Here is a 27,322-nt window from a genome sequence, read left to right as displayed (position 1 = left end):
GAAAAAAAATTAAAAAAAACATTAAAAAATGTTTACACACACTGAAATCAAACTATGTAATATCAAACAGCTGTTCAGAATCAAGGTTTTAGAATTAAATTGTTCTAATATGTACTAATAAAAATATGAGCTAAATTTAGTTGGAAAAGGCTCTGAGTACTGCATATGGTATATCAGCATTTGTGTTAAAACAAAAAATTATGGATATTTGCAGACTGATAATTAACTCTGAGAGACACAAGAGGAACTGGTAAATGTAACTGCCTCTGGAGAAGTGAATTGGGTGCTGAGGTAGAAAGGAGGGCAGCTTCTCACCAAATACTGTTACTTATTTTGAATTTTGTACAATGTCTATGTTACATAATAAATAATAGTGCTTAACGTGGATGAATATTCATCCAGTGTAGCAGTGGTTCTCAACCAAGGGTGATTTTGTTCCCCAGAGGACATGTGGTAATGTCTAGACACATTTGGTTGTTAATGGGGGTAGTGCTAATGGCATCTAGTGGATAGAAGCCAGGGATGCTGTTAACTGGCTCACTGTGCATAGGTCAGCCCCACACAACCAAGAATGGTTTGGCCCCAACTGTCAGTAGTGCTGAGATTGAGAAACCCTGCTGTAGAGCAATTCTTCTGGATAAGGTTGGAGAAGAGCTAAGCAAGACTAGAGGAATAACAAGTCAGCTGTATATGCTTAATCATTCAAATCATTGTGACTTTAAAATAATTCCTATTTCTAGCCGTGAATGAGGATAGTTGGAGAAGTCCAGTATGCTCCTGTCTGCATAGTTTATTCCACATTGGTACAATGTCAAGTTTCTGTAACCTTATGTTATTTTGTGTTTATTTGTAAGTGTAGTATAGTCACTAGAAGAATGAGGTCACACTAAAGGACATGATTTCCAGGGCTTCAATGTACAGGTATGCTTGCACATGTACGCACACAGCACATATACAGGGCTATGCATTACAGCACTGTTTGTAATGGAAAATATTGGAAACAACCTAAATAATGGGATTGGTAGAATAACTTATAGTATACCCATACAATGGAATACTATGCAGCCATTAAACAAGATAGCTTTAATGATCTCCAAGATATATCAAGTTTAAAAAACAAGTTAGAGGGAGCACCTGAGTGGCTCAGTCGATTAAGCATCCAGCTTCGGCTCGGGGCATGATCTCACGGCTTGTGAATTCAAGCCCTGTGTCAGGCTCTGTGCTGACAGCTCAGACCGTGGAACCTGCTTTGGGTTCTGTATCTCCCTCCCTCTCTGCCTCTCCCCTGGTTGCACTCTGTGTCTGTCTGAAAAATTTTTAAAAAGTTAAAAAAAAAGAATATGTAGGTTACCATATATATATATATGATATATGATATATATACATGTGCTCATTTATGCATATGCATACATCTGATTATATATATATATGCATATATATGTATATGTGTGTGTGTGTATATATATATATATATGTATATATATTCTGGTATATATTAAGGGATTGTTTCTGGATGGATTTTTCACTGTATGCCCCTTTGCATTTTTGTGCTATGTGCATACTACTTGTTATATACATAATGACAGCTCAGCCCAAGTCAATGAGTAAATGCACTGTATAACCCTACTATAACACATAATCCAAGGAGAATGAAATATGTGTTATAAAAAGATATAAAAGAATATGGAAATACAGAAAAGGTGTAGATGTTGAAAATGCTGAGAAGAAATGAGGAACTTCAAGCTATACTTCAAACGAAGCACCATTTAGTCATTATAATCAAACATCCTTTTCCTAATACATGCTTCTCTACGGTTATAAAAACAAGGGGGCAGTTGTGGTATTTGGTGCCTAGGGTGCATGTCACACAAGTGACACCAGATGGTGATGAAAAAAAGCCCCTCTTATAAAGAACTTAGTGAGCTGGCATGCTTAAGACTTGGTGGCCTACTTAATGGAAGATGAAATGAAGTCAGAAGCCTAGAGTATAGTCCTGGCTTTCCAACAAATTTGTAATGTGACCTTACACAAGTGAACCTCTGGATCTATTATCCATCTATACAGTGAGAGTGTAGATCCCAAAAGACATAAACAAACAAACAGATAATTCTTATCAGGGAAAAAATTTCATAAAAAAATGGAAGAATACTTAGCCTTGCCATTCACCAAAAGGAATATAAATTTGAGATTTTATATCTATTGAAACAACAAAATCAACACCCCATGCCATTGAAATTCTGTTAAAACTAGTGCACACATTCATATGTTAGTAATTTACAAGCCATTATGGAAAATATGGCATGTTTATGTAGCTAAGCTATAGAGATATTCCTGCCCTTTGATTCAGTAACTGCATTTCCCAGGAATTTATATTAAGGAAATGATTTAACAGATACAAAAATATAAATACACAGACATTAGTTCATTTGAATGTTGTAATAAAAAAACCTAAATACCCATTATGGGTACAGCAATATGAAATATTGTTCATCTGTTAGAAGATCCATTTTAAACACTGGAAATGTTAAAAATACTGCCATGTTCAATGTATACACAAAAATAACATACAAATGTAAATAATTTCATTTAAAAGGAAGAATTATGGGTACTTTATTATTTAATCACTATTTAATACTGTTAAACTGACTTTTAAATTCTAATAAAAAGAGCTTAAGAATGAACTTAAAGAATTAAATCATTTGGCTTCTATGGTCTATGATTCTAATCATTCTCTGATACAGGGTGCTTTGCTGTCCACTTTCTTCTAGTAGGCAAGGATGACAGTGGATGAGATAAATTTTCAGAATAGACAAGGTTCTGCTGAGGTCCCAGCAATTTGGAGACAATCAGAGACATAGTTTCTCCTCTCACACATAAACTCACTCACATACAAACGGTGAGTTTTGCATGACTTACAAAAATGTTGTATTTTTTATAAACTACATTTACACTCACAATTGAGTATAAAAGCAGTAAGGGTGAGAAGAAAAGATATGAAAAGGATAAACATATATCTTAGAACAGGGCAGGAACCTAGAGATAGTTCTAGTATAACCTCATTTTACAGATGAAAAAACTGAAGGGTCAGAAAGGAAACATGTTCTTACATATACAGAAAATGTAATTTGGAGGACAGGGAAAAAATTAAGGGTGATGGAGATGGGGGGTGTGGGGAAGATCAGTGAAAGAGATAAAGGCAACAAGTAAATACAGTAGATGTATGTATGGATGATAAAAGGGGTGAAGGCTACTATTGGAGGGTGGAAAGTGATCACTAGGGCCTATAGGGTAGCTGTGTTGGGTTCATACATAGTCCTACACACCCAGCCTGGTATTTAATTACACTACACAAGGTACAGACCTAACTATCAGGTTTTCACTCTTCTAAATCCAAATGAAGGTACATCCTTTCAAGTCCCAAAGATTAATGCTAAACCAGATTTTTTATCCATAAATGGATCACAGAACATTGCTTAAAAAAAAAATTGGTATCCTACTGGATTTTTCTGGTTTCTATATAAAAAGTATGTTGAAGGGCACCTGGGTGGCTCAGTCGATTAAGCATCCAACTCTTGATTTCAGTTCAGGTCATGATCTCACAGTTTTCATGAGTTCAAGCCCCACATTGGGCTCTGCACTGACATCATGGAGCCTGCTTGGGATTCTCTCTCTCTTTCTGCCCCTCCCCTGCTCACACTGTCTCGTTTCTCTCAAAAATAAACTTAAAAAAAAAAAAAAAGTATGTTGAAAGATAATTTGTTTAGATTTTACTGTCCCCCCCACCAACCACCCCTCAGAGCTCATCTTTAGGTATCAATTGTGAATTTTTTTCATTTTTTAAATTTATTTTTGAGAGAGAGAGAGAAAATGTGCACAAGTGAGGGAGGGACACAGAAAAGAAGAGAATCCCAAGCAGGCTCCATACTGCCAGCGTGGAGCCCAGCACAGCTCCATCCCAGGAACTGTGAGATCATGACCTGAGCCAAAATCAAGAGTAGGACATTTAACCTACTGAGCCACCCAGGTGCCCCTTCATTGTGAATTTCTTTTAATTAAAAGAAATGTTTTTTAATGTTTATTCATTTTTTTGAGAGAAAGAGAGAGCACATGTGAGTGGGGGAGGGGCAGAGAGAAAGGGAGACAAAATCTGAAGCAGGCTCCAGGCTCTGAGCTGTCAGCACAGAGCCCGACGTGGGGCTCAAACTGAAGAACTGCGAGATCATGACCTGAGCCAAAGTCAGGCGCTTAATTGACTGAGTCACCCTGGTGCCCCTCAATTCTGAATTTTTAATTAAAAAATTTTAAATTTGCAAATTTAGATGAAAAGCAAATTGCTTTCAAATATTTTCAGGAAGGATTTTAACTGAACTAGTTCATTCTATCTATAGCAAATTGTGTATATACTCTCAGAAATCAATCAGTTTTATCTATATACAGGCTTCTGAGATGAGACTAAAATTTTTGCAACACCCCGATTCTAAGGGGATGGGCTTAGTGCTGTTGGTATGCTGCTGGCCACAGCTATTTTGTGCCCAGAGGATAGTGGTTACTTTGCTTCTCTTACGTTTGACAGGCTTTCCTAATGGAAAGCTGATCTAAGGACAAGATAGTACTTGTCCAAGTTGGGATTTTGCCTTAAGCACTGAACAAATCAGATTTTAAAGGTAAAGTTCAATTTACATCCCATTTGTTATGTTATACAATATTTCACTTACTAGCACACGTTATAAACACCAAGCTTTTACTTTTAATGATTCTATATCAAGCAATTTACTTGTACTCTAATAAAAAAATAAAGACTATAGTAATTTACTTTGTTTTTTTCCCCCGTTGGACTTCAACATCTTCATAACCTTATAACAAATCACAACAGATACACACCTCATTTTCACAGAAGATATATTTCAATATACGGTGTGTAAACTGATTTCTATAAACTGATTTCTTATTATTTTACATTTTTATAAAGCATTTATGCTTTTAAAAAATTTTATTTATGTTTATGCTAACTTCTAAATTATCTTCAATTAGTATGTGATGCCAAGGTTTTAGGCTGTATCTAGTTTCTTTTCTCTCTTTTACCCAACCTACCCCCAGGAAGCAGTTAACAGAGGAGGAACAAAACAAATCTTACTAGGAATGTTTCCTATTTGGAGAAATCACCCAGGAAAAACAAGATTACTAGGAAGGCCTTCAATGTGTTTTAAAGGTGCCAGATGTAAAATCTTAGAAGCAAAATATGGGAGGAATGATAATAAAAGCCAAAAAGCGATCTGTGACAACATGAATAGACCTAGAGGGTATCATATGATGTGAAAACCTCAAGTTTTTTTTAACAAGACTGAAAAAATTTACCCTAAGTATTTAAGAATCATATCATCACACATTAGCATATCACAACTATGCATTTATTATACTGTTAAGAAGGGAAGCAATTGCAGAGGTATTTCAGAAGCTATATATTTTTTAAAATGTAATATTCGCTCATAGACTCTAAACAGTATTTTAAAATATACAATCTCTCCGAAAGAAAATATTCAACTAAAGATAAGATAGATAACTTTTAATGTAAGTAAATGTTACAAGATTTTAAGATTAAAGTCATCATCAGATTTTCCACAACACAATGTACAGAAATTTGCAAACTTCTTGTACACAGCAGAATAACCTTTACTCTTGAGCGAGGCGTTCAATTACACGTCGGTAATCTTCCACAAGTTCCTGAAAGCTTTCTTCCAGCTGTTCATGTTGCATGCTTATTTCTATTTGGTTCATCTGGTTTGTCAGTTCTTCTGGTCGGAGACATTTTCTCATTTTAGCAAGATCTCTCTGCTTTTTCTAAGCAACAAATACAATTATTGGTTAGACTAAGAAAGATATAGTTCTTTATATTCTTAGAATTTTAAGTCTCTACTGTTAGAAATAATAGTACGAATATGCCAATTTGTCCCATATAGTTTTTTTGTTAAGAAAATCATAATGTTATAGTAAATATTAATCCTCTTTTACTAGATTTAAAAATACATATAATGTTAGCCCTGAATTATGAACCTTCTAAATGGAGTTAACTAGAAGACTTGGAATTTGTGTCAACTGATGGCAAATATACATGTCACTAACAGCCCCCTCTCCAAAGCATAATAAAGAACTGGCCAGTATAGATGCTCAAATATTTCTTTAATAAATAAATACATTAACTGAAAAAAGACAAGTGAGATTAAGTGCTATTATTCTTCATTTCACTATTCAATCATTAATTCATTACATTAATTTAAATTCCAAAGTGCCTTTTTCCTGCCACTAAATTAATTTCTAAGTTTCCTTACAATGTATTTATGGCCCAATATTATTTTAACCAAAACTGTTTGAGTTTCAGAAAGATAAACCAAAAACTGTCACATTTTAAGAAGACACTATTAACTAGCACTTATTGAATCTCTACTATCCAGACATACATTATCTTATTAAACCCTCCCCATTTTACTGAGAAGAAACCCATCATGATGAGCCAGTCGGGAGCCAGTAACAACTTTTAAGCCAGATGCTGTGTCTGAACAGTACTGTGTTAATAATGCTGAGGATGGGACTGGAGGACTAAGTTAACAGCTACTGCAAAAATTTAAGTGAGATGATGAAAGCCTCTCACTTGAGAGGCCAAGTCAATAGAAACAGAGATGGAGGGGAAAGGGCATATTTGGGAAGAAAATATTGGATGATGTGGGGAATTAAGAATGACTCCAAGGGGCGCCTGGGTGGCGCAGTCGGTTAAGCGTCCGACTTCAGCCAGGTCACGATCTCGCGGTCCGTGAGTTCGAGCCCCGCGTCAGGCTCTGGGCTGATGGCTCGGAGCCTGGAGCCTGTTTCTGATTCTGTGTCTCCCTCTCTCTCTGCCCCTCCCCCGTTCATGCTCTGTCTCTCTCTGTCCCAAAAATAAAATAAACGTTGAAAAAAAAAATTTATAAAAAAGAATGACTCCAAGGGGCCCCTAGGTCACTCAGTCGGTTAAGTGTCCTACTCTCGATCTTGGCTCAGGTCATGATCTCAGGGCTCGCAAGATCAAGTGCCGCACTGGGCTCTGCGATGACAGTGCAGAGCCTGCTTGGGATTCTCTCCCTCCCTCCCTCTCTCTCTCTCTCTGCCTTGCCTGTCTGCTGCTTGCTCTCATGCTTTATCAAAATAAATAAATAAAAACTAAAAAAAATATGACTCCAAGACTCCTGGATAGGTGGCAACACTGCAATACATGAAACTTTCATACATTTTGGGTAAACTATTCTAGATTAATACATTAATCCCCTTTTACTAGAATACATAATAAAGAGCTAACTTTATGTACATAAAGATCAGGGGTGCCTGGGTGGCTCAGTCAAACTTGATTTCGGCTCAGGTCATGATCTACAGTTGGTGGGTTTGAGCCCTGTGTTGGGCTCCATGCTGACAGTGTGGAGTCTGCTTGGGATTCTCTCTCCCTCTCCCTCTCTTTCTCTGCTCTTTCCTCACTCGTGCTTTCTCTCTCTTGAAATAAATTTTAAAAAATCAGAAATCAAATAATATTAACTCATGTAATTCTAACAACTCTGTAAAATAATTTTCTACAATTCACAGATGAAGAAAAACAAGATATAGGAGTTGAATAACTTGACACAGAGGTAGTAGGAGAAACCAGAATGCAAACCCTAACAATCTGGTTGGACAATTAAAAAAAAAAAAAAATACAAACAGCCCTGGGGCGCCTGGATGGCTCAGCTGGTTAAGCATTGGACTCTATTTTTTTTTAAACATTTATTTTGAGAGAGAGAGTGTGCACACATGCACATGTACAAGCACGGGAGGAACAGAGACAGAATCCCAAGCAGGCTCCCAGCTGCCAGTGCAGAGCCAGAGAATACTGGAGTCTTGATGCCAGCTCAGATCATGATCCCAGGATTGTGGGATCAAGCCCTGCAAAGGGCTCTGTGCTGAGCGTGGAGCCTGCTTAAGAGTCTCTCTCTCTCTCTCTCTCTCTCTCTCTCTCTCTGTCTCTCCTACCCTCCCTCTGCCCCTCTCCCCTGCTCAAGAGAACTCTCTAAAAAAAAATAATAAAAATTAAAAAATTTAAAAAACCTAAATACTAATAAATGTCCGTTAAAGAGAACCCTAATATTTTTGGAATACTAGGCAAATGTGTCATGATTACTACTTAAAAAGCTCAAACTACAGCTAAATTTATAACCACACATTTTATTTATTTGTTTGTTTGTTTGTTTAAAGTAAGCTCTACACCCAGCATGGGGCTTCAATTTTCATGACCCTGAGATCAAAAGTCACATGCTCTACCAACTGAGCCAGCCAGGTGCCCTTATAAACACGTTTTTAATTAAAAAAATTTTTTTTAACATTTATTTTTGAGAGAGAACGAGACAGGGCATGAGTGGGGTAGGGGCGGGGTGGGGGTGGGAGGATACAGAATCAGAAGCAGGCTCCAGGCTCTGAGCTATCGGCACAGAGCCCGACGTAGGGCTCCAACTCACATACAACAAGATCATTACCTGAGCCTAAGTCAGCTGCCCAACCGACTGAGCCACCCAGGCGCCCCTAAACACGTTTTTATTTTTATTTATTTTTTAATTTTTAACATTTATTCATTTTTGAAAGAGAGAGACAGAGTGTGAATGGGGAAAGGGCAGAGAGAGAGGGAGACACAGAATTCGAAGCAGGCTCTAGGCCCCAAGCTGTCAGCACAGAGCCTGATGCAGGGTTTTGAACTCACGGACCGCAAGATCATGACCCAAGTTGAAGTCGGCCGCTCAACCGACTGAGCCACCCAGGTGCCCCTAAACACATGTTTTTAAAGCAAGGTAACAACAATAAAGTTTGTAGATAAGCCTTTCTGACACTACAAAAACAGGTTGATACTGGGTCTAAATTGGTGGGGCTTTAGTAAATAAGGTTGTTGCTACTATAATCTGAAATAAAAAAAGTTAACTTCATTAGCGTAAGATGCCCCCTCTAAAGTAGTGCTTCTCAAACTTTAATGTGCACACAAACCACCTGGGGACCTTGATAAAAATGCAGGTTCTGACTCAGCAGATGTGGGATGGGGCAAGATTCTGCATTTCTAACAAGCTCCTAAGTGATGTCAATGTTACTGATCTACCGACCACACTCTGAATATTCTAGAGAACTGATGAAAATTCAAATTTATTGTTCCTAAGACCCATGAGGACAGTGTATTTTTTACTCCCTCAATCATGTTGGATGAGAAATGCTTTGTTTCTGCTGTAAAAGTTATTCACTATACTATATAAGAGTATTTAACTTAAGAAAACAGTTCAGGAACTAAAGGGTAATTCACCAGCAAGTTAGTGTGGTGTGTGATAGGAATAGAAGCTATTTTTCGAAATTGCTAACCAGTTATAATGTTTATTTATTTCATAATTGATGCCCACTGCTTGAAGATACCTCTAATCATATTAGATTCTTATATATAATAGAACCATCATATTAAATTCTTAAATATTTCTAGACTATCAAATTTTGTTCTAAATAACCTATAAAATGAATCATGTGCGAGTAATTTAATTAATTAATTAATTTATCCATGCCCAGTAGAGCCTGACAGGGGCTCAATCCCAGGACCCTGAGATCATGACCTGCACCAAAATCAAGAGTTGGACACTCAAAGGACTGAGCCACCCAGGCGCCCTAACATAGTTTTAAATTATTATGCTGTTTTAAAATCTGAGAGCTTATATCTCCAATTTATCTCCCCCCTCCTCACCACATTCAATTTCTTCATTGTCTATTTCTTTTAAATGGATGTCAGAATTAATCTCTATTGTAATTTTTATTGGCATGATGGAAATCTATGAATTTAAGAGCTCTAAAATACGTAGGAATAAAAAAATGCCTATAAATAGCTTCATGGAAAAAAACTATACATGAACATGTAAGGTATGGCTCAATTTAAAAAATAACTACATTGAGGTATTTATTATCCTTTAATATTCCTTACACTATATATTCCACTCTCTGTATATTATAAGTTAATCTTTCAAAGAATGGGTAAAAAAGGGGGGGGCCTGGGTAGCTCAGTCAGTTAAGCGTCCGACTTTGGCTCAGGTCATGATCTTACGGTTTGTGAATTCTGAGCCCTGCATTGGGCTCTCTGCTGTAGTGTGGAGCCCGCTTTGGATCCTCTGTCCTCCCACCTCTCTGCCCCTCCCCCACTTGCATTCCCTCTCTCTCTCTCTCTCTCAAAAATAAATAAACATTCAAAGAATGGGTAAAGAAATAAAAATCCCAAATTGATTTACAGAACATGTCTATCCAGCAAAGTGACACACATTGGGAGAACAAATGAAACAATGAAAGGTAGAACTTAAGACTGGAATAGATGTTCTATAAGCTTCAGAATAATTTTTTCCCTCTAAAAACAAAAACTTAATTCCTTCATAGATTAGGGCAGTTCATAATTTATTATTTTATTTAGTCATTTACTTTTTAAAAATTTTTTAAACATTTATTTTTTGAGAGACAGAGAGTGAGCAGGGGAGGGGCAGAGAGAGAGGGAGTCACAGATTCCAAAGCAGGCTCCAGACTCTGAGCTGTCAGCACAGAGTCTGACACGGGGCTTGAATTTACAAACCGTGAGATCATGACCTGAGCTGAAGGCAGATGCTTAACCAACTGAGCCACCCAGCTGTTCCCCATTTATTTTTGAGGGAGAGTGCGTGAGTGAGCGAGGGGCAGAGGGAGTAGGAGAGAGAGAAGGAGAGAGAGTGTGGAGGCCAAGTGGGGCTCAAGCTCACCTGATGTAGGGCGCAAACTCACGAACAATGAGATCATGACCTGAGACGAAATTGGATACTTAACCAACTGAGCCACCCAGGTGCCCTGGCAGTTCATAACTTTTAATTAATCAAGATAAATTGAAGATGGCATTATTTTAAATTTATTTATGTTAACATTTGGCTTGAATATGAATTTATTTCTAGAAAATAATCCTTTCTTCTTATCTAGTTTTCACAGGTTCCAAGAGGGGTTACAAGTATAATCTCAAAAATGCCACCACATCTAAGGGCTCCTTAATTTCCACTGGCTGAACTAGTCAGGCACTTATGCGAAGTACAGAGAGAAGGTTCTTTTGTAAGAATTTTAAAATAATAATGGTGTAGAGGCACATTAATTCCAAAGACTTGCCAAAAGACATCTTTTAAAACATGCACCACTGTACTGCATTTCTTTCTGTTCAGTTCCTAACTATGGAGGTATTTCCATTTTATGCAAGGGAAGCCTAACATCCAAGTGTTAATAAGTTGTCGACAATCACACAATTTCTAAAAGATAGAACAAAACTTCAAAATTGAGTTTCTAGATTCTAAATGCAATGACATAACAATGATTCGAAATTTTATATTTGCAAACCAACTAAGAATTAAAATACTCCTATGAAACCATATAAAAAAGCTCTAATGCTAAAACCAGCAGGTACACCAATTTTTCTTTTCTTAGCCAAATTGTTCAAATGTATCTTTTCTTCAACACCTGAAAATTATTTCTGTACTAGAGATGGGAGTTTCTTTTTATGCTTAAAAAAAAAAAAAAGATTCTAGTTAATATAGGTTATTTCCCCTCTTTTGGCATTGATGTGAATGAATTATCAGTGTTTAAAACTTTTAAAGTAAGGCACAAGTACTTCTAATAGCTATCCAAATAATTTTTTAGGGGGAGAGTGTGTTTAGACTGATAGGTAAACTTGAGGGGTGCCTGGGTGACTCAGTTGGTTAAGTATCTGACCAGCTCAGGTCATGATCTCACAGTTCGTGGGTTTGAGCCCTGGGTCGGACTCTATGCTAACAGCTCAGAGCCTGGAGCCTGCCAAGGATTCTGTGTCTCCCTCTCTCTGCCCCTCCCCCACTCATGCTCTGTCTCAAAAAATAAATAAAACATTAAAAAAAAAAAATTAGACTGATAGGTAAACTTGATTCCTCAAATAAAGGCAGCACAGAATTGGTGTACTTTGCTAACAATCAATAAATTACTTCATATCTCAGTAATAATTTAGTGACAATCAAAATTATAATCTTTTCATAAAACTTGAAAGTAAACATAAATTTTACACTCCAAACTTTCCCCATTGGGCATACATTTAAAGATAAAAAAAAAAAAAAAAAAAAAAAGAAAAACTCTAAACCATATTATTAAGCAACTTTACTTTATTCTTAAATATAATTTGACATTTAAGAATGCTGTAATAACAGCAAAGTACATAATATCACACTGCAATCACAAGCTGAAGAAAATCATCTACACACAATCAACAAAAAAATAACAGCACTTCTTCTATGCCTATAGGACATTTAACTCATTTCTAGGCTTTCTTAAAGTTTGTGGTAGGTTTCTTATCCCAAACATTGGGACTATCAACCTAAAGGAGGGGAGGGGGACCCTCAAGCTTTCTTGGTTTTCTCAGTGGGACAGAATACTGGATAACTGAACTGATTAAAGTGTACATTACTATAAATATGGTTTAAGCAAGTATCTGAAGAATTTGTAATCTGTGTGAGCTTTAGTGCAAGGATGGTGGTACTCTCATCTCAGTGGTGTTGAGAACCTAAAGAGTTTTAATAACGCTTTCGGTTGTCTTTCAGATAGATGACTTGTTTGACAGATGAGGATACTTAATATAAAAAATCATTACCATTCTTTAAGGGTGAAAAACACTTGCTTTTATAAAGTACAGAAATTCCTATTTGGCATGAGTTGGTGACTATTTACACTTAGAATCCATCATCTCTCATGTGCTACATCTGCCTATGTAAAACATCAAATAATTATGAAACACATAATTCAATAAATTATTTTACTTTACTAAAATAGTTTTAATACACACATACCTCATTTTGTGCTTCGCAGATATTCTTTTTATAAAGTGAAGGTTTGTGGCAACCCTGCATCAAGCAAGTCTACTGGCACCATTTCTTTAACAGTATTTGTTCATTTCATGTCTCTGTGTCTCATTTTGGTAATTCTTACAATATGTCAAACTTTTACATTATTATTGTATTTGTGGTGGTCATCTATATTCAGTGATCTTTGATGTTAGTATTGTTTTGGGGCTCCACAAACTGAGCCATATAAGATGGTAAACTTAACGTTGTATTTTTTTTTTTTTGATGTTTATTTATTTTGAGAGAGAGTGTGTGAAAGGGGGAAGGGCAGAGGAGAAAGGGAGACAGAGGATCCAAAGCGGGCTCTGTGCTGACAGCAAAGAGCCCGATGCGGGGTCTGAACCCATGAACCGTGAGATCATGACCTGAGCCAAAGTCAGATACCCAACTGACCAAGTCATCCAGGAGGCCCATGTTGTGTATGTTCTGAGTGTACCACTGACCAGGTATATCCCCTTGGGCCTTTCTATTCCTTGAGACACAACAATATTGAAATTAGGCCAATAGTGAAATGAACCCTACAGTGGTCTCCAAGTGTTCAAGTGAAAGGAAGAACTGCACATCTCTCACTTTAAACCAAAGCTAGAAATGATTAAGCTTAGTAAGAAGGCATATTGAAAGCTGAGATAAGCCACAAAGTAAGTCTCTTGTGCCAAAGAGACAAAGTTGTGAACACAAAGTTCTTGAAGGAAACTGCAAGTGCCACTCCAGTGAACACACATATGATAAGAAACCAAAACAGCATTATTGCGGATATGGAGAAAGATATAGTGGTCTCAATAGAAGATTAAACCAGCCACAACATTCCCTTAAGCCAAAACCTAATCCAAAACAAGGCCCTAACTTTCCTCAATTCTCTGAAGCCAGAGAGGTGAGGAAGCTGCTGAAGAAAAACTGGAGGGGCACCTGCGTGGCTCAGTCGGTTAAACATCCGGCTTCGGCTTAGGTCATGATCTCATGATTTGTGAGTTCGAGCCCAGTGTCGGGCTCTGTGCTGACAGCTCAGAGTCTGGAGCCTGCTTCGGATTCTGTGTCTCCCTCTCTCTCTGCCCCTCCCCGGCTCACGCTCTGTCTCTCTCTCAAAAATAAATAAACATTAAAAACAAAAAACCAAAAAAACCAGAAGCTAGCCAAGGTTGGTTCATGAGGTTTAAGGAAAGAAGTCATCTCCATAATATAAAAGTGCAAGGTTGAAGCAACAAGTGCTGATGTAGAGGCTATGCAAGTCACCCAGAAGATCTAGCCAAGATAATTAATGAAAGTGGCTATACTAAACAACAGATTTTCAATATAGACAAAATAGCCTTTTTTTTTTAAGTCTATGTATTTATTTATTTATTTACTTACTTACTTATTTAATCTCTACACCCAATATGGGGCTCGAACCCACAACCTAGAGGTCAAGCGTCACATTCCCTTCTGACTTAGCCAGCCAGGAGTCCCAAAACAGCCTTCTATTGAAAGAGGAGGAGATGCTTGGCTTCAAAGCTCCAAAGGATAGGTTAAGTCCCCTGTTAGGGGCTAATGCAGCTGGTGACTAAGTAGAAATCAATGCTCAAGGACCATTCCAAATATCCTAGGGCCCTTAAGATTTATGCTAATTTTACTCTGCCTATGCTAGATCTACAGGAACAACAAAGCCTAGATGACAGCACATCAGTTTGCAACACAATTTACAGAGTATTTTAAGCCCACTGTTGAGACCTACTGCTCAGAAAAAAGGATTCCTTTTAAAATATCACTGCTCACTGACAATGCACCTGGTTACCCAAGAGCTCTGTGGAGATGTACAGCGAGATTAATGTTGTTTTCATGTCTGCTAACACAATATCCATTCTATAGCCCATGAACTCAGGAGTAATTTTGATCTTCAAGTCTTATTATTTAAGAAACACCTTTCATAGGCTATTGCTGCCATAGATAATGACTTCTCTGATAGATCTAGTCAAAGTAAACTGAAAACCTTTGGAAAGGACTCACCATTCTACGTGCCGTTAAGAACACTTGTGATTCATGGTAAAAGGCAAAATATCAACCTTAACAGGACTGTGGAAGAAGCTGATTCCACCCCACATGGATTAACTTTGAGGGATTTAAGACTTCAGTGAAGAAATAGCAAGAGAACCACAATTAGAAGTGAGTCTGAAAATGTGACTGAATTGCTGCAATTCTCATGATAAAACTCGAACAGACGAGGAGTTGCTTCTTATGGATGAGCAAAGCAAGTAGTTTCTTGAAATGGAAACTACTCCTGATAAAGATGCTGTGAAGATTATTGAAATGACAACAAAGAATTTAGAATATTAGTTGATAAAGCAGTAGCAAAGTTTGAGAGTACTGACTCCCAATTTTGAAAAAATTTCTACTGTAGGTAATAAAATGGTATCAAATAGCATCACACGCTGTAGAGAAAGAATCAACTGATGTGACAAACTTCAGTTGTCTTACTTTAAGAAACTGCTACAACCAACCCCAGCCTTCAGCAACCAGCACCCTGATCATAGACAGCAGCCATTAACATCAAGGTAAGACACTCTACCAGCAAAAAGATAATGACTCACTGAAAGCTCAGATAATGGTTAGCATTTTTAGCAATAAAATGTTTTTAAATTAAGGTATGTACAGTTTAAAAAAAACATAATGCTATTGTACACTTAGCAAAATACAGTATAATGTAAACATAACTTTTTTATGCACTGGAAAACCATAAAATTCACTTGATTGCTTTATTGCAATATTCACTTTATTGCAGCTGTTTGGAACTGAACCTGCAGTATCTCTGAGGTGTCCCTATACTCTGATGTTGCCATGATGACATCTACTTATACTGTTCTATATGCCCAAATTTCCCATAAATTTTCTAGTGGCGCCTCAATTGGTTAAGCGTCCAACTTTGGCTCAGGTCATAATCTCACAGTTCTCAGGTTTGAGCCCTACATTGGGCTCTCTGCTGTCAGTGAGAAGCCTACTTCAGATCCTCTGCCCACCTCCCCGCCCCTCTCCCACTTGCGTGCCTACTCTCTTTCTCTCTCAAAAATAAACACTTAAATTTTTTTTTTCTAGTTGACAAACTAATGTTACTTTAAAACTCAAAACCTTTGGAAAGCACCATCTTTACCAATTGTCTGATGTTTCTGAATTGATAAACATCAAAGAATAAAATGCAACTTTGAACAATTTTGGGGAAGAGAGAACAGTGCAATGTATTACAACCTATTTATAGGCAGACAGTAGTCCATAAGACAGAAAACTTTTGGATTTATCATTTATGTTCTCAGCTCCTGTATTGTACAGGCCTACAGGTATGATGTATACAACTGTAGCAACCACATGTCAGATATTATTTATAGAACAAATTAAGAAATATTCTCCCCAATCAGCTTACTGCACAGCTGCAGCTATCATAGCAAATCCCCATTCACAGAGGCTGGCATGGACAATATCTACCATAATAATGGCTACATGATGATCAGGACAAACCTGATCTAGGAGGGGAAATTTCTGAGTTAGAGGAAAATATGGGATATGAAAAATATGGGGTGGGGGTAGGGAATAAGAAGAAAGAATATTAAAAAAAAAAAAAAAGAAGTAAACAATATTATGTTGCAGTTTCAGCTATGGTAAAGTATAGATGTTAAAAATGACAACCAAGGGCATATTTAGGAAGAAGGCAGCAAAGGCAAACATAATATATATGACAACTAGGAAACTAGAGACTCAGAAAAAACTAACAAAATAATTTATTAAGGAAAAGTTTGGGCATTCACATTTTTTTTTTTTTATTTTTTTTTAAAATTTTTTTTTTTTCAACGTTTTTTATTTATTTTTGGGACAGAGAGAGACAGAGCATGAACGGGGGAGGGGCAGAGAGAGAGGGAGACACAGAATCGGAAACAGGCTCCAGGCTCCGAGCCATCAGCCCAGAGCCCGACGCGGGGCTCGAACTCACGGACCGCGAGATCGTGACCTGGCTGAAGTCGGATGCTTAACCGACTGCGCCACCCAGGCGCCCCTGGCATTCACATTTTTAAAAGAGGGCAAACGAAATAAAAAGTAACCATGAATAAACTATTCTTAGAATTAGTTTTTAAGTGAATGAAAAGAGATTTATTTATAGCTTACACTGGAAAATTATGACAGCAAGACTTCTTATAACTAATTGGAAGAATGTATTCACTTTTGTAAAATTCAGGAAAATGATTTGAACTCTCCCATACAATGGCAATTGCTACACTTTCTTCTTTTATTTTATTACTTACTTATTTATTTATTTTTAAGTAAACTCTACCTGCAACGTGCAGCTCAAACTCACAACCCCAAGATCAAGTTGCATGCTCTACCAAATGAGCCAGCCAGGTGCCTCTCTTCTCCACTTTTATTTTTATTTATTTTTTTTTTTAATTTTTTTTTTTTAACGTTTATTTATTTTTGAGACAGAGAGAGACAGAACATGAACGGGGGAGGGTCATAGAGAGAGGGAGACACAGAATCTGAAACAGGCTCCAGGCTCTGAGCAGTCAGCACAGAGCCCGATGCGGGGCTCGAACTCACATGCCGCAAGATTGTGACCTGAGCCGAAGTCGGACGCCTAACCAACTGAGCCACCCAGGCGCCCCTCTTCTCCACTTTTAAACAATGACAAGAATACAATCTTTAAGACTCTACAAAGTCCTACCTTATATGGGCTAATTAGTCTTCTTTTAATGTCCAGTCTATAGCTTCTGTACTGTTCAGCATCACTCATGTCAGTTACCAGTAGTCGAAGAATTTCATAAACTCGTCTAGCATGTTGCTTAATGAAACAAAAGAAAAAAACATGAACACTTTCAAATCACAAAATAGTGACATTTTTCCAAAAGAACACAGGATATACTGAATATCTCCTATGGGCCAGAAATTGTGCTAGGTACCAGACGAAAAACAATAAAAGATAGTTTCTGTCTTCAAGGAGGCAGCAGCCTAATGAATAACACAAATGATTGAGGAGTGGTTAATTTAATGATGGAAATATGCATAGGGTATTATGGTAGTGTAGCCTGGGAATGGGATAAACGCTAGAAACAAAACCTGGGGAAACAAAACCTGAGCTGAATCTTTTTTTTCTTTTTTTTAATGTTTATTTATTTTTGAGAGAGAGAGAGAGAGAGAGGGGGAGAAAGAGAAAGAGAGAGAGAGAGAGAGAGAGAGAGAGAGAGAGAGAGGGAATGAGTGGGGGAGGGACAGAAAGGGGGGAGACACAAAATCTGAAACAGGCTCCAGGCTCTGAGCTGTCAGCACAGCCAAAGTTGAATGCTTATCTGACTGAGCCACCCAGGAGCCCCAAAACCTGAGCTAAATCTTCAAGGGAAGGGACCATGCCATTCTAGAAAGAAGGGAGGGCACTGTGTGTATACAAGTGCACACATGCAACACACATGCAGGACTGAAGCAGCCTGACGTTGCTGGAGCACAAAATGAAAAGCAGTGAGTAGAAGTAAAGTGAGGATACAGCAGAAGTGTGTTTACATAGAGGCTTACACACTGTGTTTTTATCACTGGGCTTTTACACACTGGCTTTTATCTAGCAGGTGACAGATTTTAAATGGCATGAACAAAGTGCACAAATATGAGTTTTAAGAAAAGTATTCTCTCAGCTACATAGAAATGGTAGCAAAAAGGGTAGGAAGACCAATTAGGAAGCTGAGCTATTAAATCAGGCAAAAATGATGAAGGCATGAACTAAGACAGCACAAGTAAGAATACTACAGGAACAAAGATTCTAGAAGAAGAGGAAAGACTGGGTGTGGACGAGCATGTGGGATGATAGAGTTTTCACAGCCTAGGAGAGAGACAGGAGGCAGCAGAACATATAAACCTAAAGAAAATTCTAGTTTAAAAGAGTGAGGATTTAAGCAATATCAGTACACAGGCAAGAGTTAAAACCGTGATTGGTTAGGAAAGCATAAACAGTGAAGAGGGAGATGTCAGAACCCTGTACTACAGTGACAATTAAAGGGCAGGGAGAAGACAAAAGCAAAGAAATATTAGGAAAATCAAGCTTTTGATACCAAAAGTAGTTTTGGTATCACTGAAGCCAAAAGAGTAGCCCATAGTTTTTCTGTTTGTGTTGTTTCACATATATTTATTGAAGACAGGGGAGGGGTCAAGTATAGGTAGATTGGGAAGATGATGTCTGAACATTCCGGAAGGGACACCTGAGCTGAGCCTGAAAAATGAGTAATATCTGGCAAGGCAAAGATGGAGGAACAAGAAAAGGGGGTGACAAGGGCAAAGGGAATAGTTAAACAGACTTCAAAAGAAGAAAGATGTAGCACAGTTGGGAAATAGCAAGAGGTTTAATAATGCCACAGCTTCCAGGAAAGTGGTAGGAAAATGAGTGTCTACCAAGGTTGGCAGGGTCCACATTATGACTGGCTCTATGTGCCATACTAAGGTTTAAATTCTTTTTCTTAAAGGAAAAAAGGTGTTTGTTTCTCTTTTAAAAGCTGAGCTATTGAATAAATTCTCTAAAGGTTTAATACAGTCTGGACATACCAAATATTTCTAAAATATTTATTTATCTTAAAACTAGGAAGCCACTAAAGTGTTTTAACGTAGGAGAAAATGGAAAGTTTCAGTTCAAATTAAGCTCTTGAAGATCAGTGATCAGGAACCTTTTTATATATAGTGTTGGAGTTCAGAAGGAAAATCTACATTGGAGAGTTAGATGAGATCTCCCAAGTCAACAATATCACATACTAGTCCTTATTGGAATACTCTTCATCTCACATACCTTCATAATCCAAATCCTACCCATTCTTTAAAGCTTAGATCAGATGCATCTCCCTCCCATGAAAAACTCTGACTCCCCTGCATACATAAATATAAGAAACTAAACTCCCTCCTCTGAACTCCCAGATTATTTCTTCTGTACCTATTTTAGGATATTTACTACTTTAAAATTCAAATATACAGATGTATATAAAGTAAAAGTTAAGTGTTTTACTCCAGCCCTTCCCCCCACCAATACCGTCTCCAGAAGTATTAACTATTTTATCATTTGAAATATTTTCTTAAAAAGCGAAAGATCATACTATCCATTCTTTTCTGCTTGTTACACTTAATAAGCCATAGAATCAACTATCTTCCCATTCTATTCATGAGGAAATTAAATTGCCCTAAGTCACAGAACAAGTGCTATACCCAGATCTGAACCAGGCTATCTGGCTTCAGAGCCTATACTCTCAACCACTGCTACTTCCCACACATGTATTCTTAATGCATTTGCAACGTTTAAGTTGTACTTAAAAAAGAAAGAAAACTTCCAAACTGAAATATTTTCCTTCTACAGAATAAAAATACCTTATTTATTTTGAACTTCTGTTGTGCCTCTATTGCCATCTCTTCATTGAATCCTTGCATCAACTTTTCCCGGGAAAAACAGGGCAAATCTTGACAGAGCTTCACAAGCACAAAGTCTCTTAATTTCACGTAACTTTTGGATGGATCTTCCGCTAAAGAAAAGGCAGAATAATATTTCTCTTATCCAACATAATTCCTTCATCATTTGAGATCTCAATATACATGTTAGGCTAGAAAAAGGAAATATTATTAAAAGAATTTTACAAGACAAAAGTTATAATGAGAAAGGATTATTCCTTTTTAATCAAACAATGGCACTATTATCTTTGCTAAATAAAATTACATAGTATTTGTGAAATTAGAGCTACTCCTTTCAGATGTAGACTTTTTCATGGGTGCTATCCTATGCATCTTAGTTTTTTTATTAAAAAAAATTTTTTTTTTAATGTTTATTAATTTTGGAGAGAGAGAGAGAGAGAAAGACAGAGTGCGAATGGGTGAGGGGCAGAGAGAGAGGGAGACAGAATCCCAAGCAGGCTCCAGGCTCTGAGCTGACAGCACAGAGCCCAACGCGGGGCTCGAACCCACCAACCGAGCGTTGAGATAATGATCTGAGTCGAAGTCAGACACTTAACTGACTGAGCCACCCAGGCACCCCAATTTTATTTTCAATTAAAGTAGCTGTATAAACAAGAGATTCAAGTTTGGATAATCAACTCCAAAAGCAAGTATTCAGTGATATCTAAAGCTTCTAAAGCTTCTAAAGCTCAATTTATAACTCCCCTACCCTAAACCAATAACCTTTACTGTCTGCCATACTTCTTTCCCCTAATTAAAAAAAAATTTTTGCTTCCACAAAAGCAAATATATATATATTTTAAGAATAAAATGACAATATGATTTTGATCCTTTCTTCACTGCATCTGAATAGCATAGATCTTCCTTTGTTTGTCTATCTACATTAGACTAAGTAGTTGACAAGGAAAATAGCAAAACATGATGGGTAGAAAGAAGACTACACAAAGAAAATCAGTTTGAGTCCCAGTTCTGTCATTCATAGATACAGGACCATGGGCAAGTCACCTCACTTCTCTGAGCTCTTGTTTTCTGATCAGTAAATGGCTTGAAACAAAGAATACTAAATTCTGAGCTAGTTCATGGATCATAAGACTTAATATTGTTACAGTAACAATACTCTACAAATCATTCAAAGCAATTCCTATCAAAATCCCAGCTAGCCTTTTTAGTTGCAGAAATTAAGTTTATCCTAAAATTCATACAGTTATGGAAGGAACCCAGACTAGCCCAAAAGATCATGAAAAAGAACAAATGTTAGAAGACTCACACTTCCTGATTTCAAAAATTACTACAAAGCTACAGTGATCAAGACAGTACGGTACTGGCATAAGAACAGATCAATGGAACTGGACTGAGAGTTAAAAATAAACCTCTACATTTATGATCAATTAAATTTTTTTTTTTTGGTCAACTGACTTTTGAGAAGTGTTCCCAAACCAATCAGTGAGGGAAAGAATGATCTTTTAACAAATGGTACTTGGACAACGGGATCTCCACAAGCCAAAGAATGAAGATGGACCCCTTTCCTCACACCATACACAAAAATAAATCAAAATCAACCATATACCTAAATGTAAGAGGCAAAACTAGGGGTGCCTGGGTGGCTCAGTTGGTTAAGCATCCGACTCTTGATACTGGCTCAGGTCTTGATCTCATAGTCATGAGATGGAGCCCCAAGCCCCATGTCGGGCTCTGCACTAAGCATGGAGCCTGCTTGGGATTCTCTCTTCTCCTCTCTCTCTCTCACTCAAAATAAATAAACTTAAAAAAAAAAAAAAAAGAAGGGTTAAAACTATAAAATTCTTAGAATAAAACATAGGAATAAATCTTCATGACTTTTGCTTAGGCAATGGTTTCTCAGAACCAAAAGCACAAATAACAACAAAAAAGATAAATTGGGCTATATCAAAATTTAAAACCTTTGTGCTCAAATGATACCATTAAGAAAATGAAAAGATAACCTACAGAATGGGAGCAAATATTTCCAAGTTATATATATGGTAACAGACTTGCACCCAGATTTTATATATAAAAATGTTTTACAATTCAATAAGAAAAAGAGAACTCAATTAAAAATCAGGCAAAGGTGCTTCAGATTCTGTGTCTCCCTCTCTCTCTACCCCTCCTCAGGCTCAAGCTCTGTCTCAAAAATAAACATTAAAAAATTTCTTTAAAAATCAGGCAAAGGATCTAAACACACATTTCTCAAGAAGATCTACAAAGGGACAATAACCACATGAAAAGATGCTCAATCAAAATCATTAGCCACAAGAAAATGCACATCAAAACCACAATGAAATACCATTCCACGTCCACTAGAATGACTAGAATAAAAAAGACAGTAAGAAATATTGATGAAGGTGTGGAGAAATTGAAACCTTCATTCTATTGGTGGAAATGTAAAATGGTACAGCCACTTTGGAAAATAATCTGGTGGTTCCTCAAGAGGTAAAACACAGTTACCAGGTTTTTGACCATTTCTACACCTAGGTATGTACCCAAGAAATATGAAATATAGGTCCACCGAAAAACTTCTAAACAAATATTCACAGTAGCACTATTCATAAGAGGCAAAAAGTAGAAACAACCCAAATGTACATCAATTGATAAATGGATAAATAAAATTTGGTATATCCACACAATGGAATATTCTTTGGCAATAAAAAGAAATGAAGTACTAACCTATGCTATAATAAGGATGAACCTTGAAAACACATCAAGTGAAAGAAGCATCGTATTATTATATGACTTCAATGTCAAGAATAGGCAAATCTATAGACTAAAATAGATTAGTGGTTGCCTAGAGCTGGAGGGGTATAGGTGGTAGGGGGTGAATGAGGAAAGGAGTGACTGCTAATGGCTTCTATTTTGGGAGAATGGAACATTCCAAAATTAGATTATGGTAATGGCTGCACTATAAATATCACTTAAAAATTGTACACTTTAAGTGAATTGCAGAATATGTTAACTATATCTCAATAAAGCTGTTTATAAAAAAAAAAGTCTGAGCAAGGGGTAATGTTTTATGATTCCGAGTCATTATCCAATCCTCCATTCATTCAATCCATATGAACTAAACACCTTCTTAATGTTTCCATGTGACATTAACATCATATCCATGTAATCATTAATTAAATATTATACGACAATGGCTTAAAAATGGTAAGTGAAATTCTGTCACTGTATCAGTTTGGTATGAAATTATGGTCTATTAGGAATGTACACAGATGATGAAATCAACAGTGAACAAAACTGAAGTACAGACTGTCAAAAGCCAGAGGCAAAAAGAAAATCCTGAAAGCAATAAGAGGAAAACAACTCATCAGAAACCATAGACGGCCAGAAGTCAGTGGGGTGATACATGCAAAGTACTGAAAGAAAAATAACTGTTAAAGAATTCTATATCCAGCAATATCCTTCAAAATGAAGTTGAAATAAAGATATTCTCAGAAAAGGAAAGAGAAAGTGTTGCTAACAGACCGTACAAGAAATACTAAAAAAAAGTTCTTTAGATTAAAAGAACATGATACGTCAAATCTATATGAAGAAAAGAACCCTGTTAATTATGAAATACAAAAATTGGTATAATTTTTTTCTCTTTTCTCCTCTCAACTGGTTTAAAAAAAATTACATGAAAAAATAATTATAAAACCAACGTTTGGTTTCTAATGTACAAGGATGTAATATATATGTCAATGGGGTGCCTGGGTGGCTCAGTCGGTTAAGCATCTGACTCTTAAAATCTTGGCTCAGGTCGCGATCTCACAGTTCTTGAGTTTGAGGCCCACACTGGGCTCTGCGCTGATGGGTGAGGAACCTGCTTGGGATTCTCTCTCCTTCTCTCTGCCCCTCCCCGGCTTGTGGGCGGGCACTCTCACCTCTCTCTCAAAATAAACTTAAACAAAAAGGTAGCAAAAAAGAAACAAAAGAAGAACAACAAAAAGCAACATTTAGAAAACAAGTAGCAAATGGAAGGCATAATAATTCTAACCACAGCAATAATTACATTAAATGTAGATACATTAAACATTCCAATAACGAAGCAGAGATTGTCAGACTGGATAAAAAAAGATCCGACGATATGCTATCTACAACAGAAACATTTTGGATTCAAAAGCTGAAAGTCAAAGGATGAGTTTAAGCATTACTAAAATAAAAAACAATTGGGAAAAAACAGTTTAAGATTAAAAAAAACGAGAAAAAAGGGCACATTTTATAATGACAAATTAATTCATGAAGATGTTAACAATTATAAACACATAGACAACAACAGAGGCCCAAAATACATAAAATAAAAGCTGACAGAATTAAGGAAGAAATAGATAATTCAATAAAAATAGTTGGAAATTTCAATACTACCCAATAACGGACAGAACAACTAGACAGAAAATCAGCAAATATAGAGAAGGCGTGAAGAACTCTATCAACTAACTTGACCTATCTGGTAGTTAGGTATCATTTCACCCAACAACAGCAGAATACACATTCCTTTCAAGCACACATGGAACATTCTCCAGCAAGACCACATGTTGGGCAAAAAATTAGTAAACAATGGCCCATGGATCAAATCTCACCATGGTTACAGAGAACATACATGGCTTGCAAAACATAAGGTATTTATTGCTTCACATTTTAAAGAAAGAGTTTAGGGACCCTAAGGTAAAGTATAAATTAAAATTCAATAAATGAAAAAGAACTGAAGTTACAAAGTATGTTCTCTAACAACAATAGAATTAGATATCAACAACAGAAGGAAATTTGGGAATCTACGATATTTAGAAATTAAACATACTTCTGAATAACCCATGGACCAAAATGCTATTGGAAGAGATTTTGAACTGGGCGCCTGGCTGGCTCAGTAGGTAAACCATGCGACTCTTGATCTCAGGGTTATGAGTTCAAGCCCCACAATGGGTATAGAGTTTACTTTAAAAAAAAAAAAAAAAAAGAAAAAGATGGGGCGCCTGGGGGTCTCAGTTTGGCTGAGGTCATGATCTTGTGGTTCACAAGTTTGAGCCCCACGTTGGGTTCTGTGCTGACAGCTCAGAGCCTGGAGCCTGCTTCAGATTTTGTGTCTCCCTTTCTCTCTGCGCCTCCCGTCCTCATGCTGCCTCTCTCTCTCAAAAAATTAAAAAAAAAAAAAATTAAAAAAACAGGTATTTTGAACTGAATAAAAGCATAACTTATGAAAATACATGTTGTATATAAATATCAAAGTACTTATGTATTTAAAATTCTGCATTAGAAAAGACATCAAATCAAAAAAAAAACCTAAGTTTCAGTCTTCATTAGAATAAGAGCAAATTGAACCCAAATAAGAAGAAAATAATAAAAGTTAATGTGGAAATCAAGTAAGTAGAAAACAGAAATAGAAATTTCTATGAAAACACAAGGGATCCTATATAACCGAAACAATTTTGAAAAAGAACAAACATGACTAGAGAAATTTCACTTTCTGATTTCAAAACTCAATATAAAGGCTGAGGTACTGCTGTTGCTGGAGCCATGATACTTAAGAGAGAAAGGGAGGCCACAAAGGCCTAGCCAGCAGTACATGAGCCCCAAGGAGAATGATGCACATCTTTAGGCTGGAAAGCAAAAGGCCAGGGAAGAGGAGAAACAAGGTAAGAAGGTGATGAGGCTGCAGGTGACTCCAAAAAGAAGAAGAAATCTCTAGCCTCAGAAGAGAGTAAGGATGATGAAGATAACCACCAGCAGAGGTGTGGAAGGGCTCATCAACATTAAGAACCACAACTGGGTGGCACAGATAATTAGAAAGGTCACACAAGTGTATCTGGACAAGCCCAAGGAGCTTTCAAGGAAAGAAAAAGAAGACAGGGAGAAAGCAAAAAAGCATCACATTAAAATGCATTTATTGGGAAGACAGACTAGGCCAAGGCTGACCTCACCTGGCCGGAGATCAGTCAGAAAGAGCAGAAAGGAGTGCAGCAGGTCACCAGGAAGAAAGAGGCAGCAAGAAAAGCAAAAGAGGATGCAACTTTATCAGGAAAACAAATGCAATCCCTTACCCTAATAAGTAAGCAAGGCCTGTTGGAGGAAATACCAGGCAACTGGGCCCTTTTGCCAGGACATCTGCTATGTCTTGCCCACTCTATGCCCTGGCACCACTGAAGCAGCCCCTCAGAAGTAGGAGTCTCCCTATGGCCTGGGTCCTCCTCTTCATCATCTTAACACATAAATAATTGGGGGGAAAGGCGAGCTGGGGGGCTGGCTGGAGAGGGAACAGCTGCTATCCTTGAGACAAAAAGATGAGGACTGTGTTTCCTATGTAACCATTAGAGTGGTTCTGTTTTAAGAATTTAAACCTCTGTTGGGGGGGAGAAGGAATGTATAGGAAACGGGTTAAGAAGTTTTCATTTGTCAGGTAGATTGCACCTTATGGGGCGGTTGTGCTGGGGTCAGCTACTAATAAACTTGCAACACCAGCCCCAGACTGTGTTGACTGGGGGCTCACTCACAGAGGCTATACTCCAGGTCCTTAAAGGTCATGGTTGTCCCCAGCCAGTCCCCTCTAATTGAGGCTTCCTCTCTCTGCCCCTCCCTACCCCATTCCTAGCTACCTGGGCAGGGCCAGTATCCATTTTTAACCCTACTCATTGATCATTTCAAGAAACTTCTGCAGCACCCAGGAAAACCACACTCCACAAACTCAATGTATATATTTGGTGGATTAAATTTCACATAATAAAAAAAAAAAAAAACTCAACATAAAGCTATAGTAAACTAATCAAGATAGTATGATACTGGCATAAGGACAGACATACATTGACTCTCAGAATCTAGAAATAACTCTTCCCATTTATGATCAACTGATTTTCAACATAGGTACCAAGGCAATTCAATGGAGGAAAAAAAACCAGTCTTTTTAACAAATGGCACTGCATCAACTGGATAGCCATATGTAAAAGGATGAATTTAGAAACTTATATAATATACAAAAATTAACTCAA

General features: G+C 37.2%; 2 protein-coding genes and 1 pseudogene across 3 annotated transcripts in view; 2 read left to right on the top strand and 1 right to left on the bottom strand.

Annotated features, from left to right (window-relative positions):
- The window catches only part of SLC25A12 (solute carrier family 25 member 12), a 212,463-nt gene that overhangs the window by 15,828 nt on the left and 169,313 nt on the right, over window positions 1-27,322 (top strand). The gene's annotated exons all lie outside the window — the stretch shown is intronic.
- The window catches only part of HAT1 (histone acetyltransferase 1), a 60,499-nt gene continuing 38,563 nt past the window's right edge, over window positions 5,387-27,322 (bottom strand). For both annotated transcript variants that reach the window (XM_025934805.2, XM_086718902.1), the window contains exons 9-11: window positions 20,274-20,425; window positions 17,608-17,724; window positions 5,387-5,838 (exon numbers count right to left, since the gene is read on the bottom strand). In XM_025934805.2, coding sequence (XP_025790590.1) covers window positions 5,671-5,838; window positions 17,608-17,724; window positions 20,274-20,425 — 437 coding nt within the window. In that variant the 3' untranslated portion in view covers window positions 5,387-5,670. The remainder of the gene's footprint in view (window positions 5,839-17,607; window positions 17,725-20,273; window positions 20,426-27,322) is intronic.
- LOC112872286 (28 kDa heat- and acid-stable phosphoprotein pseudogene) lies at window positions 21,344-26,606 on the top strand (annotated as a pseudogene).

Source organism: Puma concolor, chromosome C1, assembly GCF_028749965.1.
Source record: "Puma concolor isolate L17-30 chromosome C1, mPumCon1.1.hap2, whole genome shotgun sequence".
NCBI lineage: Eukaryota > Metazoa > Chordata > Mammalia > Carnivora > Felidae > Puma > Puma concolor.
Note: the sequence above shows the minus strand (reverse complement) of the source record. Positions and strands in the feature narration are given on the sequence as shown.